Here is a 19,516-nt window from a genome sequence, read left to right on the forward strand (position 1 = left end):
ACTTTGCTCACTGACTAACTGTGGATGGGTAACTCACAACCCACTTTTGGCAATCTTAGTCTAAATGAAATCGGTTCATAATTTGTCAATACTAGTATACTGAAAATTTTCTTCAAATATTAGATGAAAGAGGAGAGTAATATATCAAAGTCTCATGAAGCCTCAAGTAAAGTCTCATGAAAGAAATTTTTTTTTTTTGCAGGAATGTGCTCCAAGCAATAAAATATTTTAAGGATAAAAAAGAAAAGAGCTATTTTTTTCCAATATCAAAGTACCGGTTTTATATTTATAATCATCAAATATGCCAGAATATTCCAAGGCTTGTAAGCTAAACGCTGCAATCTAGACTAAACTCACTCAACCAACGGCAAACAGCGTGAATTTTATGTCCTCTAAGACCTTCTCTAAGAATTGATTATATCATTCACAGAGCATCGCATCCATCACAACCTAATTGAAAATTCTACCAAAACCGAGCTTCAGACATAAATAATTCACAGTTCGATTAATGGCCTGGACTGTGTCAACCTTATTTTTGCTTTTTCATCTGAGAACAACAGTAATAACAAAATTTAAACTGTAATGCCAGGGAGGGGGGGGGGGGGGGGGAATCCTCATATTCACCATAAAAACTGAATATCTCCTGGAATATAAATGGAAAAAGGTGATTAACTCTTCAATAATAGTGAATATCTTTTACTCTTGACCTTTTTCAAAAAGGGTCATAGAGTAGCCAGAACACATGTTATCAATGTTTGAAATATCAACCTCACAAACACAGTCTCTCAAAACTATCAGAACCAAATTGTTCGGAAGCTGATACCTCCTAGCTTGAGAGCTGTGCATTTTGGGTTGATTTTGGTCAATCCTGGTTCATTTCAATAAATACAAAATCCTGTATATAATGCAGACTACTAACTTGACCAATCAACTTCCATGCCAAATATTGAAGAGAAAGTTCAACATCCTTGAACACTTTCACATGTCTTCGATCAACAGCTAATTGTGCAAACAAATTGTGTTAAAACTGCATGGAAATTTGAGCAATTAAACAAGAGCCCTGCAAATTCTGTTCAAGCAAATATAAATTAAATAAATATTTTATATTTCACATTTTGGGCAGTGATACATGATCATTGTGTAATACAATGATAGGCTGCAGAATTTTTTCAGCCTACATACAGCTCTTTTCATGAACATGTACTGCTAGATAACAACAGATCCATCACTCAGCAAGAAGGCGATACACAACACCATGTTTGAAGTTTCATTATTAAAATTAGAAACATGGAATTTTTGTTAGTTTATTCTTAAACCAACCAAGGCATGACATATGGAAAATTTACCTTTTAACCATGTGACAGGAAATTGTTCAGAACAAAAACATTTTCTAACAGCGGCAGGAATTATTTGTTTGTACTGGTTTTATATATGACTTTTCCTTTTGGTTTTGTTTATGGTGATGACATGGGGAAGCAGCAAAACATTACTGCAAAAATATCTGTAACATGTAACCCACTTAAGGGCCTATTTATTAAAATATGTAACATAACAAATTGTCAGAGACCCTGTCAGTTAAGTTCATGGAAAATGCTTCAATTCTTTCCTTTTTTCAATAATATTGTCAGCTGTAATCTTCAGCAGGGTAGAGGCTTTCTGAAAATCTTAAGAGACCTAGATTTTAGAAGCGAAAAAACAATACATATATATATGTGAAAGTAATTACTTAATACAGTTAAACACACAGAAACATAGTTTGGCAGTTTCTAAAGTTCATTGAAAGTACTGTTCAGTAATTGCCACTATGACACAAACTTGTGAACGCTTTGGATCATATGTAAGTTCTGAGAGAGCATGAAACAAACATCTCAATACTGACAAACAATTGTTAAGCATAATTGTGGGCATACATTTCTGTCAATGTCAGCATGTCTAACAGTTCTGTACATGTTGTACATATATGTAGTCCCAGCCAAGAGAAAGTCAAACAACACTCACACCCCCCCTCCATCTCCCTTTGTCCCCACCCCCCTATTGTCACTCCTTTTCTCGTAGCTCTCTTCCACCTTTTTTTTCTCCAAACCTTTCTGTCTTTGTCCTTCTCAAGTTTATTCCCTACCCCTCTTCCCTTAAACCTCTCTGTCCCTCTACAATTTATCTCCTACAGTACCTCTCCTCTTCCCCTGTTGGTCGATCTTCTCTCCATCTCTTCTCTACAAATCCCCTTACATCTATCTCTTTGTGTTCACCATGCTCATTAACCTGTCTGTATTCTGTGCATGTTTTTGTCCCTTCTGATACTGTTACTTGTCATTCAGCCCATCTAAAGAAGATCCTGCTAGGATCAAAACATCAGGCCAACTTATTTATACACAAAACACTCACATATATCAGTCTTCAGTAAAAGCAAAACAAAAGAGAGAGAGAAATTTGGTAAAATTTCTGCTAAAAAAACTAGCATTAACCAGCTGAAGAAATTAAACAAAGGTTGACATGAAGAATAGTCACATATTGTACTTATATTGTACTTAAAACAGAAATGTTGAGAAGAGGACTCACCTGGGCAAGTATTTGCTGGTCTTCCTCCAAGAGAAACCAGTTACTGCTCTGGGGTGTGCTAAATAGATGAAACTGTAGCTCTCACCCTTGGGGTCTATGACACCATTGACTTTACCCACTTTAGTCTGAGGAGACTGGACCCTATACCAGATCTTAACCAGTCTATCACTCTGAAATAAAAAAAATATTATACTTATGAAAGCCCAGACACCATTCACCAATGAACATTTTCCAAAGATTGACTTGACACTCCTCAAGCTAGATCTGGTTATTTTGCAAGAACACATTTCAAGGTTTGGGTTCTATCGTTAAAGTGTGCCATGGTACCATCACATCTCTTTGCATTTTTATATGAGTTTTAGGATACATGAGACAAAGAGAAAGCTATGGTTAGAGATCTTGGAATGAAACAATCTTCAAATGTCCTCATTTGGTGTTGAAGGCACTTACATGTATCTCACTTCACTATGCGCCAGTCCCAAAATAGCCGATAAATATTCGTAAGCTCATACTGGACAGGGAGACACCAACAGAAGACAGAAAGATGCTTAATGTTGTGAAACTTTCTACAGCAGGTTTTAATTAGGACTTGTGATACACTGAAGTGCACAGTTGACGCATTAAATGACATTAATTTATTAATTAAAAGGAATTTTAAACAAAAGAAGTGGTCATCAAAGGTTTAGTCCATTGGTTGGCAATTAAAGACATAAAGCTGCATTTGTGTTGAATTCAGTGCAATCTGGTGATACCATACAAAAATATTTGAAGACTAGTTACTTGAAAAAAAATATATATTTTACTTAATTCTAACAAATTCCCAGAAGGAACTATGAAAGATATTTTAAGATTTTGTGGGGCACAAATTTTCTATGTTGAATTAAAAACAAGTTATGTCCCTCTACTTAGGAGCAATCAAATTTTTGAAACCAGAAGGATTTCTTTAATAGATCTATAGATTGAAGGGAATTCAATTATGTGTGGATAAACTAACATGCCTAAAATCAAAGTCAATCAAACTTGCATCCCACCCACAATGTTGCATAAATTACCTCATAAACTTCATCACAAGAATCACATTTTTTTCTTTTTTTTCCTTTTTTTGGATACCTTCAGTTCACCTTGATATCAAAATTGCAAAACTTATTTCACGTCAACATACAGGAAGCACATTTAATCACGATATACAGGTCTTCAGTACACAATACAATTTATTACAATCTAACAACAACCTGTCGATTATGAGTCATCACTTTTGCTTTGTCTGTGAATGTCTACTGCTCATGAATGTGAGTGAATGGAGACGTTCGTGGAATAATTGTTTACGGTGAGATAAAAAAATATAAAAACTAATTAAAAAAGCGGTTAATAAACATCATACTAAGATGATTCCTACATCATTCCGGATGTCGTTAATGTACAAACTCATCAATCATTTGTTGATAACACAAGAGAAATATGTAAACACAATAAGAACTGTATTATAAAGTCCACATTAATAACAATGCTCTGCTGTCTGAAAGAGAAAGTATTTCAGCACTCAAGATTAAGTGAAATTGATACACAGAGTTTATACCTACAATAATATTAGATAGATGCTGTGATGTTATGAAAGGCTAAAGCCATGTTACTCAATGGACTGATATATTGACATAGTGAACATAATGTGTCTCAAAGCTAATCATTTCTTCCACTAGGTAATCTTGAGTGGATACGACACAGTTGATATCAAAACTGATGGAGTGAGCGAGGAAAAAAGTAGAAGGGTTGGGTTGGAGTGAGGAAGGGATCATGTATGCAAATAATCATACATTCCATTGTTTCTTTCTCAACAATGTATGAAATTTTTGACATAAAGCACGATTCAAAGTCGTAACTTGAGCTTTGAACAAACAAAGTTTTACAAAAATGTTGAACAGGTTCACTATTAACATGGGCACATATTACGACTAGTTAAAACTTTGAGTCAATGTTGTACCTTTATTAAACCTACTGCAAATAAATACCCCAAGATGTGCATAGATACCAGTGGCAAAATTGGAAGGGATTAAATCCCACAGCGAATCATGTGCATAGATATGCTAATATTATTGAAATCTCTGTGAAAGGCCTTCCCGCCTCCAAAGTCCATCGACACCAAACCACTAAATATATCTGAGGACTTGTTATAAATCTGCCTAAGACTGATTACGTGCAGCCACCATGCATCAAACCAAAAGATCAATATTGAAACAAAAATAACCCCACAAATTCAGGACAGTGCCATCCGACAAACAGAAAACTCAAATACTGTTGAGACAGATTTGGTCTTGCAAGTAATTTTAGTGCCGTGCACAATGACTCTTTAAAGGAAAAAAATTGATAGAAAAAAATGATTTGACTAACAGAAAAACTCCAGATGTCTATAATCAGAGTTTGCCTAATAACAAATTGGTTCTTATTTGTAGATTTGACAAGATAGACCACAAAAAAAAATGATTCAGTAGTACTACTTCTAAAGTTCCTTCCTCTTTCATTCATTTCACAATTCATTTATGCAAAGCGTTGACAGATATGTTAATTTTTTCGTTATTTCTTTGCTTTATTTCCCAGCAGAATGTTCCACCACTTAATTAGGTAATTATGCCGAGAGACCCTGCTCTATTTCACCGCACGTATCATCACCTTATTGCAATAGAGAGTGGTTAAGATGCCAACTATTTATTGAAAACTAAATGAAAGCCAGAGAGGAGAGAGAGAAGAGGCATCGAACCAGTGATTAATTATGAAACAATGAAACCTGACTACCGGGCTGAATCTATTGACAAACTGATTAGTAATTCAGTGCAATATTTCCCCAATGGCTTATCTGTTCAAATAAGAGAGGTAATGCACGGGCAGGGTATTCAGGTTCATAGATTCATACAGTGTATTCACAAAATGGCTGATTATACGACATGACAAAGCAACAAGTGACAAGTTCTGAGGATGACAATTCAACACTTTCAAGCTTTTTGAACTAATAATTTTTGCCCACAGATTTTGTGTTCAAGAAAGGTTTGCAGTGTTATAGATTGTATCTCCTGAACAACTACTTATAGTTGCAAACCAGACATTCTGTGCACATTAAAATGTTTGTGTACATATATAAATGTGATTATAGACAGGACTCTGACCAGTGTTTCTTCATTTACTCATCTTCCATTTCCTCTATAAATATTAAACACGAATGACGTTAGCCTTTGAAGTATTATGAGACACTTGCTGGTATGAGATATGTCAAAGCCATACAATTCGGCTGGTGTCTCCTTTCCTTGGCTAAAATTAAGAATGCAAACAGTACAGTAACAAACTCATCTAAACTCAACAAACCTCATAAAAAAATAATAATAATAAAAACAACCTCATCAACACTCAACAAAACTGACTATTGATACAAACTCACCAATATTCTATGGGAAAGATTAACTAATTAATTACGTATGTATGCAAGCAACCAAAAAATATGCAAGTTGTATGACAGTGTACACTATTATTATATCCACTACTTTTATCATTAAAGATGGAAATTGAGGTAACCAATAATCAGCACAGATGATGCATATCCATATATTTTGTGCCGTAAACTGTTAGTCAAGTAGACATGAAACATTTTGCATGGTTTAGATCCTGGAGTGACTAATACATTCATAGATCCGATACAAGCCAGATTTTCAATTACCAAAACTGCTTGACAGCTTAAGGGAATTTCTTAATATGAAGCTGGGTGCTGGACTACATTCAAATGTTAAAGGTATATTTGAGTATCCGTAAACATACTGCACATTTTGAGAAATGAACTTTGAAAGATGCAAGACAATCTTAAATGTCAACTGTAGGAGGCTTGAAATATTTTACTACCTATCACCAAAAATAGTCATATTAGTAAGCAAACAGTAAACAATGTTATATTACATAACCTTCTAATATCACAGAGTAAGACAGTTCCACATCAGACTTGAATCAAATCTAATATACTGCCTCTAACAAAAATAGTGTTATTAATAATGTAACAGTAAACAATCAGGGAATAATAAATTCAGTATCACATAACAAAATGCTGTACAATATTATCAAGTTGCTATACAAGTGTAAAGATGTACAGCAGTTTTCTACACAGGTACTTAGTAGTATTCTTGGTAAGAAAAAAATCACGGCTTTTGGAAATGCTACACAAAATCTGAACACATTAAATAATTCCCTGACAATGTTTAATTACATGACCCTACTAGCATCACAAAGTAAAACTGTTCCAATCAAAAACAAGTTGGCATGAGCATCCAGCCTCATCAGTGAGTCTATTCATATAAACCAAACTACTTCACAACCAGCTCATCAATATCTGAAAATATTACATAATTTTAGGTAATACTGACCAGATGAGAGTCCTTTGAAAAATATTGACAGTAGTTTCAGCTGAGAAGAACACAAATAACTTGAGAGCTTGTAGTTGCATGTTGGATTAATGAAAACTATCCACGACAGATTGACTGAACTTCATGCAAAAAACATCATGGAAAAAGCAATTGAGTCACATGACAACAGAAATAAGGAAATTTATCAATACATACCTTTCCAGCAGAAGCAAAGAACTGTCCATCCGAAGAATACTTGAGATTATATACTGGAGTTGCTGTCCTGTTAATGAATACAAGTAAACAAAGTTATGGTTGTATATAACAAGAAACAATGTCCTACAGAGGACAAATTGTAACCAAGACCACCACCTATCTCCTCCCTGCCCCCCTCCTCCCTCTTCCTTTCCTAGCCACATTTCCTCTTTCATATTCTCCTTACATAACATTGAAACAATGTAATTAGTTGACAGTTCTTGTGCAATTATCCTCTGAAATATTCTTTCACTTTTGAAGAGCTACAAGTGTCAGTTTCACCAGTTTTCCTTACTTTGTTTGCCATATGCTCTCCCAGATGTGGCCGTCTTTCAGTGGAGCTGTCTCTGTTTGGTCTGATTCTTCTGCGTCTGAATCGGGAGTGGGAGATGACCAGATCTGGATGGAGTCACTTCCAGTCAGAATTCTTGACCCTGCGAGATGAAAGCAAACACCGTGACACAAATAAACTGGACTGTACTTTGCATGAGGTAACTACATCAAACAATCACTTGTCAGTCAGTCGAAACAGATCGGTAAAGTTCATTTATTATCGTGGCCAATACTTGCAGCAAATTTAGTCAAGGTTCAACACGCAAAGTAATGTGAATTCCAAACGTACTGGTTTGGATATTTAAGAGTGACAAGCCTACCTGTCTCCCCACAACCTTAGCAACTCCTTCTACCATGCCTAGAATAAACTGGTAACCTTTTAACATTTCTCATTCTAACATCCAAAGTGCCAACATTGTGCATTTTGTTGGCACTTTATGTAAGGAGATTATAAAAGAGGACATGAGGCAAGGAAAGAGAGGGAGGGGGGGGGGTAGGTGGTGATGGTTAGAAACAGAACCATTTATGTGAAAAATCTCAAACAGATGTTTGTAACTTTGTACTGTCCTGTGCATGTTGTAGAAATCTGACACTAGAAGGAAAGATCCAAAGTCCAAGGTCACTTCTATGGATCGTCTATGTGGAATGAAACTTGAACATCTTCAAGTACCATCTGTCAGGTGTTCAACAAATTCAACAAGCTATAAGCCTCCAATCAATCATGAGTCAAGTTTTAATTTCACTTTAATACTGTACTGGAACTTTCTACAGATGGTAGAGCAACAGGTTTAGACCAATTTAAATAACCTATGATCTTTAGTTACAATAGACCATGTAATATTTTATATTTTAAATTCACTTTAAAAATATAGCAGATAGTATGTAGAAGAAACATTGGTAATATGAATTAATTCTAGATTAATTTTCAGTATATGAAATTAACATACAAGGTCAATCATCTCTATGCAATTACTCATTGTGTGGATGCAGGGATAGGTTACAGTATCTAGACTGCAATGTTAGTATCACCGTGTTGCATAGTTAACAGGGACACATCTGTCTACAGCAAAACATATGATCAAAAATATATAATTATTTAAATGTTGATCTGTAGAAAGCACCCAAATTGGTAAATGAGCAGTGGTATGAAACTTATCTGTCATCTTTGGAATTTCTGCAGATTTAGCTAGAATTACGATATTGCTGATACAATACCTGAATGCTTTGTGTCACGAACCATACCACAGACACAAAGCCAAAGATATTTATCTCAGCAATAACCTCTGTATGCATCATAAACGGCTATAGATTGCATTGGATTGTAAAGTTGTGCCGTTCTTATCATGGCATTATTCATGAATAATTGATTACCCACCCCCTCGGTCTAACTCTCCAAAAATTGACTGGTTTGGGTATTGAGAGTGACAATTGGTATTGGTATAATCATGGTACAGTACTTAGTTGACTTCAATCTCCACAAACACACTTCCACCCATCTAATCTTCACTATTGGTGACAATTAAGCATTACGCCCTACCATATCCCACCTCCCACCTTTGGGACACCTCCCACTTTCTTTTTCCAAATCTGCCATTTAGGAGTCTACCTACATTTTCATCATGAACTTTCAAACAGGGTGGGAATTTTACGGTACGCCGGTACGCTAGCGTACTGGAATGAAAATATGGCTTACCAAAATAAGAAAATCAAATGGGCCTAGTACTACACACCCTTGTAATGAGCGTACCAAAAATTCTGACCGTAAGTGACTGCATCGGACTGTAGTAGGCTTATCTGCAATCTGCTTCTAAGTTACGGAGGATTAATTTGTCGCGCAGCTAGCAAAAAGCTAGCACCAACGAGCAGGCCGCACACAGCTGGCTGCTAGCTCAGCGATCGTGCCTGGACTTTCACATACCTACGACTAACTGTGTATGCATCGCAAATTATTCCAACTTCACACATGAACTAGGCAATTGCCGAATTTGCCGTAGCAACAATGTGCATCTGCATCACCCTCTATGTGGCTCTGACTGGATACTAGATCACAGGATGTGCTGGTATGGTTGTACTTGCCTTCATTTGATTGGTCGCATATTGTATTATAAACAACACGACTTGATATTTGTTCATTTTTCAGGTCATTGTGCTGTGCTTACCGATTCATGAATTGTGCTTACCAACTGAGAACTCTTGGCTCATGTTGGTAAGCACATTTCATCAAGAAATGAGAAAATGCTTACCAACTTTTTTTGCCAAATTCCCACCCTGCTTTCAAATGTGAGACTATAATCTAGCTATAATTTTTTGGGGCTGGTGGTTTTCTTTTTGACTGACAGATATATATACAATGAAACTGACATTTGGCTACTCTTTAACTAGAGAGTTCTGAACAGTTTAAGCCAACACAGAAAACATTTAGTGTAATGCTGATCATATTTGAATTAGCAACCCTTTGAAGTTTTGCCTACTGCAATTTTACCGCTCCCAGAGCAATGTTGGTGAAGCATGGTGGCAGATAGTTTCCGGGTACATTATCTTTACATTATACCGCATTGCATGTTACCACAATACTGTGGCAAGTTAATGTTGTTCCTAACAACTTCCCACTATAAACACTACATGCTGTACATGACAGGTGAGGCTCAAACATGTCGAACAGGAAATACATGTGAATTACCACTGTGCAAGGGCGTACAGTACTGTAGCTAGACTTCTTTTCTTAGGGGGGTCCCTAAGATATTCCAGGGGGAGGGACAGGAAGAACCTTGCTAAAAACATTTTTTTGACCATTTTTAAGGGGCCAGACAAACAGCAAATCATCCATGCCAATAGCTGCAGAGAAATACAGAAAATGTTCTATCCAATGATTTCTGTATCATGGTATAAATCTGCTTGCAACTTGCAAAGTTTGAAGTTTCTAAAATATTCTCCTGTACTTAGCAACCAACTTAGTCACACCAGCTGTAGGGCACCTAGGGGTGTGAGGTGACCCATGTTGGTCAGATGACCCAGTGTAGTGACATGACCTTTTCTATTGAGATGGCCCATTTGGAGGGAGGAGGAAAAATCTCTGGGTACTGAGATGAAACATCACGATTAAAATGTGACACAATGTGAAATGATGTGGTCAATTTTGATATTAATAACAACAAAATATGCAACACATGAAGGAATTCATGTGATCCACAAAATATTGCACTTTAAATATAACTGGTGCAAACTAAACCTGAGCAAGTGGTAATTCATGTTAAATATAACAAAGGATCTGTTCCTGGCCACAGTCTTTTATAACCAAAGGGAACAGAAAGCAAACATCTCTAGTTCTTCAGAAATGAAATCACTCCATGGAAGTACACAGTACAAAAAACCTGTCAGAAAATGTCATAGCCCGCCAATGTCAGCACTCAAAATGCCAATAAACCTTGCGAATATGAATATGGACTAGACTTGATGCCCATAAACCAATCACAGTTACATGTTCCTAACATGACGTCTAATGTGGGTTTCAGCTCCTAGCACTGTGAACACATTTTGACTACACATAATTAATAAATAGTGTGATGAATATTTAGATAACTGTAGCTTGTGGTTGACTTTGTCTTTCTACTACAGTACCCACTCAATGAAACAAAATTATGCTACAGAGATATCCATTGGAGACCAAAATGCAGCAAAACAGCAACGTCTATATATATGTGTGGCCTTAGACCAGTATATTTCTCAACACAGCTCTTGCGTGTTACTTCCTATGGATTTATCATTCACCACAAAACTACTTCTCCTTGGTACTTGCTATTCTAATAATCTGTACCAGCACATAATAACACATGGTAACAGGTAAAATGGGTCATACAACCCACATGTAATATCTCTGCAGCTTACTTAATGAGTTAAAACCAAAACAAGCTATGTGAAATTTAACAATGGAATGAACTGTAACCCATTGAGGCATTTCTGATTCATAAAAAAAAAAAAAAATTGCTTCAATATTTCACGTGCTGGCGTTTACTATCCCATTTTTTTTCTTGTATTAAATTTTCTTATTTTCCTGATATTTATCAATCACTGTAATATTTTTCAATATCATGCCGATTTGCTACTGGGTTGTGTAAATGCACCCTATTGCCGATACATTTTCTCTCTTAAATCATGCATACAAGACTAACCATACTTGTAAAGCTTCAGGGTAAGAATCCTAATGCTTTCACATATCATATGTATCTAAGCCACTTCACACACAAGAATATACACATATTCATGAAGAATATACAATATCCACATGTAAAGAAATGAAAAATAAAACAGGAAAACATGTTCTCACACATGGGTGTAATAGTACAATCTCACTAAGGTACCATTAAGAACATAATTTATGAGTTGAAATCGTACCTTCCCATGTCCTTAACACAGACTTTCTAAAGGCTATATATACTGTATGCCCGCTGATGCAGAAGCAATTATTACCAAACATTTTGACGAAAGCAGACACCAAAACCTTCATGATCTAAATTACAAATAACACCCGCACACAGTGCTAATACAGACTTTGACTTTGCAATTTCATTTTTTTCATCATTTACATATTTATCCCAGATGTGTTAGTTCATAGCCCTTCAACTGATCCTCAAAACAATGCCTGGATATCTCTTAATGTTGTGCATAATTTACCCATCTGAATGTCAATTGATCAATCCTTCCCCAATAAATCATCCCTCAGCAAGCTACATGTCTGTAATTAGGTCTGCTTTTTAACTGTTCGACACATAACAGATATAGTTATAGTTACATTACACAGTTGTATTTATACCAAGTCACTGGATCTGACTGAATATGCAATATGCCAATGATCAAACACTGCATACTCTTGCAGGATGTGTTAATGGAAAGTGTCTGCACCAGGTAGTAAATGCAGGACCAGGTACTCCACCATGAGAGTGGGTGCAAGTTGCGGTGTGCAGTTTATTGTAGTAGTCTTTACAGTACACACATGTAGTACTTTTGTACTATCAGATCACTTCAGACAGACGGTACAATGATGGGAGTGTTACAGTTGTGAGATGACATGTGAGTAAGGAGAGTGCCCCAGAGTGCACCCTGCTACCCTCCTCCCCACATCCCTTGCCTGAGATGACCACATTCTTACCGTCTTGGTTCCATGACAAGTTGCTGACCAACGACTCGACTTTGAAACTACCACTCAAGTTCCATTGGTAGTCCAATTTCTGTTAAAAGATGTAAGAACACAAAAATTATTGGAGATGTCATCATACTGTATTCCAGAAAATTGAGACTTTACTCTGTTCTCTTTATGATAAAAAAAAAAAACAATTTTCTTTATATTTAAGGAAGCAAAGAAAAAGTTACCCAGAACCATAATGTCTCAATATGCAAATGATCAAAGGTAAGTTTGCTTGCATTATCAGGACCATGGATAAAGATTTTGGCACAACCACTGATTCACATATTATTGGTTTAAAGAATAATGATAACAATCTGCAATGCTTCACACCCAAACTCATTTTCAGTATAGAAACTACCAAAAATTACGATAATTAAAGAAAGCCCACTTGCTTTTCTTTTGAGAAGAAGGGGGAGTTTTGTCTTCATTTCTGACAAGCAAGAATGTTAAATTGGGGAAGAACAAAGGGAATTTTTCAGTAATAGAAAGAGAAGACCCTTAATAACGAATCAAATAGAAAATTTGTAAGATATTAGGAGACTTCTAATAAATATCCTGCTTCTTTCTAAACAAATATTAAACGTAAACTAAACAGCTAGCACACTGTCAAACTATCACACACTTTCTAGTATTAATCAAAGTATTTCCAATCATACAGAGTAATCCCACAAGTAAAATCAACTGTTAGTATTCATTCAATGATTGCAATGAGAACTTTTCTTGATCAAAGGACAGTCACTTTAGGTGACAAAGTTCAATGACCCAGTGTCTGTACGAGTGAGTGTATGCGAATGCGTGCGTGCATGTGTGTTTGTGGTGGAGAGGGAGGGGGGGTGAGTGTGAGCACTAAATTACTGGTTAAATGATGCTGTATTGCAAGGCTTTCTGATTCTCATTAACTGAAAGGAATGCATTTTCATGAAATGAAATGAACTTCTACACTGAGAAGGTTTGCAATCAGAAGAGACAGTTTGTATCAAAGGTTTCATCTTTGGCAATTTCCTCTCTGGAGGCAAGCAGACATTTATGATTAATAGATGACTTGTACTAGATACCCATTCCATATATTACTGGTGGAACTTTACAAAGTGCTAAGTCATCCAGTCACTGGATATGACTATTCTGCTGGAATTGATCACTTCCACATAATACTCCAAAACCACAGAGTTTCAAAATAAGAATGATGATCGAAAAGTTAATATTTTTAAATAATTGCAAGTTCTATTGTTATAGAGTCAAAAGGAACCTAAAGAACATTTTTTAGTGAATCTGAAGATTTTGAGTACCATGCCAAAATAAAAATTTAATGTACTATAGGTACTGTATTGGCTTAAACTGGGTTTACATGTCATTTCAAAATATGAATACACAATTTTCGTATATTTTAGCTTGCAAGAGAATAATTCTAGTAAGTTGAGGAAACTTTGTGGGCTTCAGAATGAAATGGATCAGTGAATGGAATCAGTTACTGTACTCATTCGGTAGCATCTTGTAGTGAAAATGGGGGGGGGGGGGTTGAGTTCACTGTATATGTATGGGAGACACGTAAGGGGGCAGTGATTTACTACCGGTTGCTACATTATTCAGATGTTTAGGAGACAGGCACGAGATGAGTGACATGTACATAGAGTCGCCCTGTATTTTCATATTTTCACAGCTTTTCTCTGTTCATAGCACTACAGACGTATATATCCAAGAAATATGTTACATCCATACAATTACAAAGGGAATTTATACCACTTTCACTCTTTCACTTTTGAGCTGAAAATTCTTCCTGGAAGTAACAGAACGACTAGCAGATATTGCGATTCCTTCATGATTTTACGGCTAGATCCAAAACATCAAATCAAAAGCACAAAATAGTGACAGGATTGCGAAGGATTTAAAGCATCAAATGGAATTCAAACCATCATGATCTTCCTAATGCACAACAATTGCAAATCAATATCGAAAGCAACACGGGTTAATGGCATTCCCAAGGAGGAAACATCAATAGTGTGTTGTCAGTAATATTTTACAGATGATGAATTTTCACTTGTCTGTTTTGCTTTCCTTTTGACAAAGTTTTGTTGTTTGGCCAAGTCTTTTATGAGGATTGAGGATAATTATTTAGGGTGGGGACAGGTAAAGCCTTAACATAATTCCTTTTCTTGAGTGGAGACTGATAACAGAGGGGGAAAATGGAAAAAAAAAAGTGTTTTTTGAGAAAACACTGTATTGTTTTTCCGCCACTGATTTTTGTGAAGCTTGTGATAGGCTGAATGTATGACTTTAGTTGCCCAGCCACCTTAACCTATGAGAGTGATGCTCCAAAAGACTAAAAAAAGACCTACACGCAAGATGATCCACACAGGGATGCAGAAAATGTTTCCTAATTCCACAAATGTATCTAATCATTTTGTCATCATTTAACACAATCTGATAACTCAGGTTTCAAGTTTTGCACAACCTACTTTAGAAAAAGCAAAAAACAAAAATTTGTTTTTACACTTACCTAATATTATTGTATAAATTTTAATAAATTTGCATAAACTCTTGCAAATACCTAAACAAGTTTACCTAAATAAGTTTACAACTGCTGTGGGCATTCTTAATCTACCTTATTAAAATATTCCTCGCTAAAAAAACATTTTCAGCCTCTGAAGAAGATCCTGCTAGGATCGAAATGTCAGGCCCACTTACTTTTACACAAATATCATTTTGGAAATATTTCAACAGCACCTAAGTTATCATTCAGCCATAAGGGACTGGTATCAGCAATCCTGCATGATGTGTCCATACCAAGATTGTCACAATTTCAACCACACCAGTTTAGCAATACAATGCCAGTTTTTTATACTTACAGTTGTTTCCCAAATATTATGTGTTTATGTTCTTAATGTCTACTGGCAGATAAATGCAAATGCCTTTTTCTCTCTACTGGTAAATGGCAAAATCCACTGGTAGTTAACCAGTAGAGTCTCAATTTTGAGGCCTGGTGTCTGACATTCCTTCAATGCCACGGCATCTACCTGTTGTACGTAGATCTTGAATAAAACAAATATTCCAGCGGAATATTGACTCAGACAAAGCTGACACTTCAGAGTAAACCACAAATTCTAAGAAGATACTTAAAATTCCTCGTCAGTAAACGAGACCTTCTTGGTCCTCCTAGCGGACACTTCCAATTCCATTCTATAATGAGCATAGGAAAATAGCGTTCCCCAAGGAGAACAGTCCCAAACTACGTCAGCCGGTTAACATTTGAACAATCTCATCCTCTACTTCGTCCTTCTCACATCCCAGCTCTGGGTGGAGGAGTATCATGACCGTAATCTCATGATTTAAACTCACCAAATGAGATTTCTTTCCAGGCTGATAGACGGGCTCGTAGATATAGACCTGGTTGGCGTATGATGCGGCAATCTGCGAAAAAAGATACCAACAAATCAATATTAGAGGCCTTAATAGAAAAGTTCAAACAATTTCAGTCCTGGGGCTTCTCCTCTCAGACGTAGTACTCTAAGCAGTCCCAACTTTTTTGGTAATGAGATGATAAAAATACACAGACAGGAAAGGATTCAATTTCTTCATTTGCAACTCACAATTTTTTTTTTTTTGGCTATTACCCTGATGTAAACATAATGTGAAAGACAGTATGAAGTTTAATTAGCGAACATGGCTGGAGTCTACCATTTCTAAGTAGTAAATTCACAGATCTTTCTTCTGGCGTACTCTTGCGGTCCAAACGTTTTGATAATGAGATGATAAAAAACATACAGATAGGGAAAGAATTAATTTTCTTCATTTGCATCTCAATTTTTTGGGGGGCTACAGTATTACCATGATGTTAAAATAATGTGAGAGACAGAACACAGCCCTGGATGAAGATTAGGTGACATTGCTACTGTATTTATGAAACGTGCAGTCAACCATTAAAAACTCTTTCTCCCTTTTTCTGTTGCACTCTACATCGTTTTCCCTGAACAGTAACTACTAACTACAATTCATTCTTGAAAGTTTTCTGAAGAACACCAGTTCTCTAATATATAATATAAGTAAATATAACGTTGAACTTCATCTTTATAAACCCATAGTTTTTAATCTTAAACAATAAATAATTTAGATTTGCACATATACCATCAATATGTCTACATCCAATCTACCTACTTCAAATTCCCCTTCCCCGTTCTCCGTCACTCTTTTGTTCAAAACTATGACAATCCATGTGTATCCTTTCATCCACTTTGGCAATTTTTATCTTTTATCTTTCACATTTCCTCTTTAGCTTAATACAAAAATAAACCACCATGGAGAGTTGGAGACTGTCTTTCTCACTTTATGTGCATTTCATTAACTATTCAGATGTCATCAACGAAAATAGTCTTCTTAATTATTGGATCTCAAATTACTTGCAGAAAGAAAACATTTTTGCTAGACCAAGCTAAATTTTCAATCAACTTTAGATCTGATGATCACATAATTCTGTCTTTTAATACGACAGAACCTTAGTACTCCTTTAAGTTAACGTAAACATTGTCAACGAAATGATTCATCACCGTGGTCTTGAACAGACGGTACGCTGGGATATACAGTAAACTGTACTACAGTGGAGAGATTACAAACTGGGATGATTCACCGAGAGCTGTACAAATTACTTTCTCACTTTCATGACTAGCAACAAGTGTGTGTTCTATGTACAGTAGTCAGGATGATCATGATGATGATGTCAGTGATACCTAACAAACTAGCAAAAAACAAATAAAAATGATAATAACAAAGAAAATGCCTTATTTCATTTAGCCTTCAGTGAAGGTCACTGCATTGTAAACTATGATATCTGAATCAGTTTTGAGCGACAGAGATACACACATGTACATGTAAAGAGAAATTACTATATATATACACTGTGACATCTGGTTGACAGTTTGCCTGGTATATGATTTCTAGCCGGTCATGGAGAGGCGCGCAGTGTTAAAAGGTTACCAGTTCATTCTAGACGTAAATTAGAGGATGACACTGGGCGAAAAAGTACAACTCACAAATAGACGTCAGGAAAATTTCAGATTGGCAATACGTGTGAACAAATCTGATCAGAGTTAGAAAAGAGGTCTTAAGAGAGTCAAGGGTTACAAAATAAGTCTAGAGATTTCCCATTTCGAGACATATGATGGTATAAGGCTGTACTAGAATTATGGGGAGAGGTAAGTGCAGAGTGAGGTTAATAAGATTAAGTAATATTAGCTGTGAAGAGTTCACAACTTGATGGTAACTTGAATCTTAAAGAAAAAATCTGACATTTCTGTTTCTTCAACTTCCCTTCTCTCTCTTTCCCTCCTTCACCAGTCTTCTAACAGTACATGTAACAATTTTGCCAAAAAAGGTTGTGGGGAGACAGGTAAGCAAGGAGCGAAGTAAATTCCCTAAGGAAAAATTCCAAATGAATGAAGTCCACAACATGTGGGGCAGAGTGCTAAAAGTTTCAGTCATGTTGTTTAGGTAGATATGGAAGTTCATATGTATGGGTAGTTATCATCAGTGGTAAATTAACTGGACTTTTCCACTCATTGGTTTGTCTTACAACAGTCAACGTATTAATTTTTGCCAAACATTATGAGAAATAAATTACATTGTCCTAGAAACACTATCAGCCCACACTGCACTTTCTGCAAGTTCTGACTCACAAGAATGGGAAATTTCAACAAACCCAATTTTCATTGCAAATTTCTCTCCCCAAGCTATTAATAGTGACCAACACGATTACTATTCTTTCCTTTCTCAATACTTACTTTCATTTTAAATTAATTCAGACAGCCAATGAAATTGGAGATCAGAACCGGAGAAACAATGTCTACTGATAAATGCAAATTAAACTTTGACAGGCTGTTGGTTGCTCAACTTGCTCATATATTTTAAAGGGTAGTTTCAGTTTTGAAAATTACCATACTGTAAGTACTTTGGGGTCAAACTCATTTGGTTCCATACTACTACCATGAAGCAACTGCATGCCGAGTCTGTTTTTGTAGTTCTATGGCAGTAGTTGCCACACACATCAAACTGAAAACAGATTAAAGATGATTTTGACTAATCCCTTCAAGAATGGCACAACAAACGTATATCATAACAACAAGAAAAGAATCTTTTTTTCTTTAATGACAGGAATGTTTCAACATATAAATGTAGATTAGAGGAACAGATAAGCCTTTACCTAATAGTGTATACTACTACAAAATTAATTGACATAAAGGTCATTTCATACTTAACTGTAACCGAATATGCCTGTGATGTAAAGTCAATTAGATATTAATGCTGTGTGTTACAAAATATTTGCAAATACTTCAGGGAAACTGCAACCTCATTGAAAAAATAATGTAGTAATGCAGAACTTCTGATTTAAAACGACTAATTGTGTGAACATTTATTTACATGCTGTAACTAATGTTCTGTTGCTACATGCTGTAACTAATCTATAACTGTGAAATCATGAATGTCCATAAATTTACACGAAGGAATGAGTACATTTATTATATTACTCAGTGTACTAATATCTCCCCTGTGTGAAGTGTGCGTAATTTTCTACAGGTCATTAGCTACCTAGGTCATTCTGTGTGTTCTTTTATCAAGGGTTTTTATCAAGCCTGGTTGGCCATATGAAAAGCTCATTACAAACTTGACAGGTCATTTGCATAGTTTGTTAATATCTACAGTAAGACCATTCACTGCACTGCAACCAGCAGAGTTAGAAAACAGTGGTTGTGTTATTGATAAAAGTAAACAACAAACATATAAGCAGGTACAGAGATTGAAAAGAAGTCATGGATAGCCTCTTCTTAAA

At 35.9% G+C, this 19,516-nt stretch overlaps 1 protein-coding gene across 2 annotated transcripts in view; it reads right to left on the minus strand.

The window, feature by feature from the left end:
• Positions 1-19,516, minus strand: part of LOC139978951 (dmX-like protein 1) — a 69,256-nt gene that overhangs the window by 40,205 nt on the left and 9,535 nt on the right. For both annotated transcript variants that reach the window (XM_071989541.1, XM_071989540.1), the window contains exons 3-7: positions 16,036-16,107; positions 12,667-12,745; positions 7,483-7,621; positions 7,149-7,215; positions 2,560-2,729 (exon numbers count right to left, since the gene is read on the minus strand). In XM_071989541.1, coding sequence (XP_071845642.1) covers positions 2,560-2,729; positions 7,149-7,215; positions 7,483-7,621; positions 12,667-12,745; positions 16,036-16,107 — 527 coding nt within the window. The remainder of the gene's footprint in view (positions 1-2,559; positions 2,730-7,148; positions 7,216-7,482; positions 7,622-12,666; positions 12,746-16,035; positions 16,108-19,516) is intronic.

The sequence above is a fragment of the Apostichopus japonicus genome, chromosome 13 (assembly GCF_037975245.1).
Source record: "Apostichopus japonicus isolate 1M-3 chromosome 13, ASM3797524v1, whole genome shotgun sequence".
NCBI classification, from domain to species: Eukaryota; Metazoa; Echinodermata; class Holothuroidea; order Aspidochirotida; family Stichopodidae; genus Apostichopus; species Apostichopus japonicus.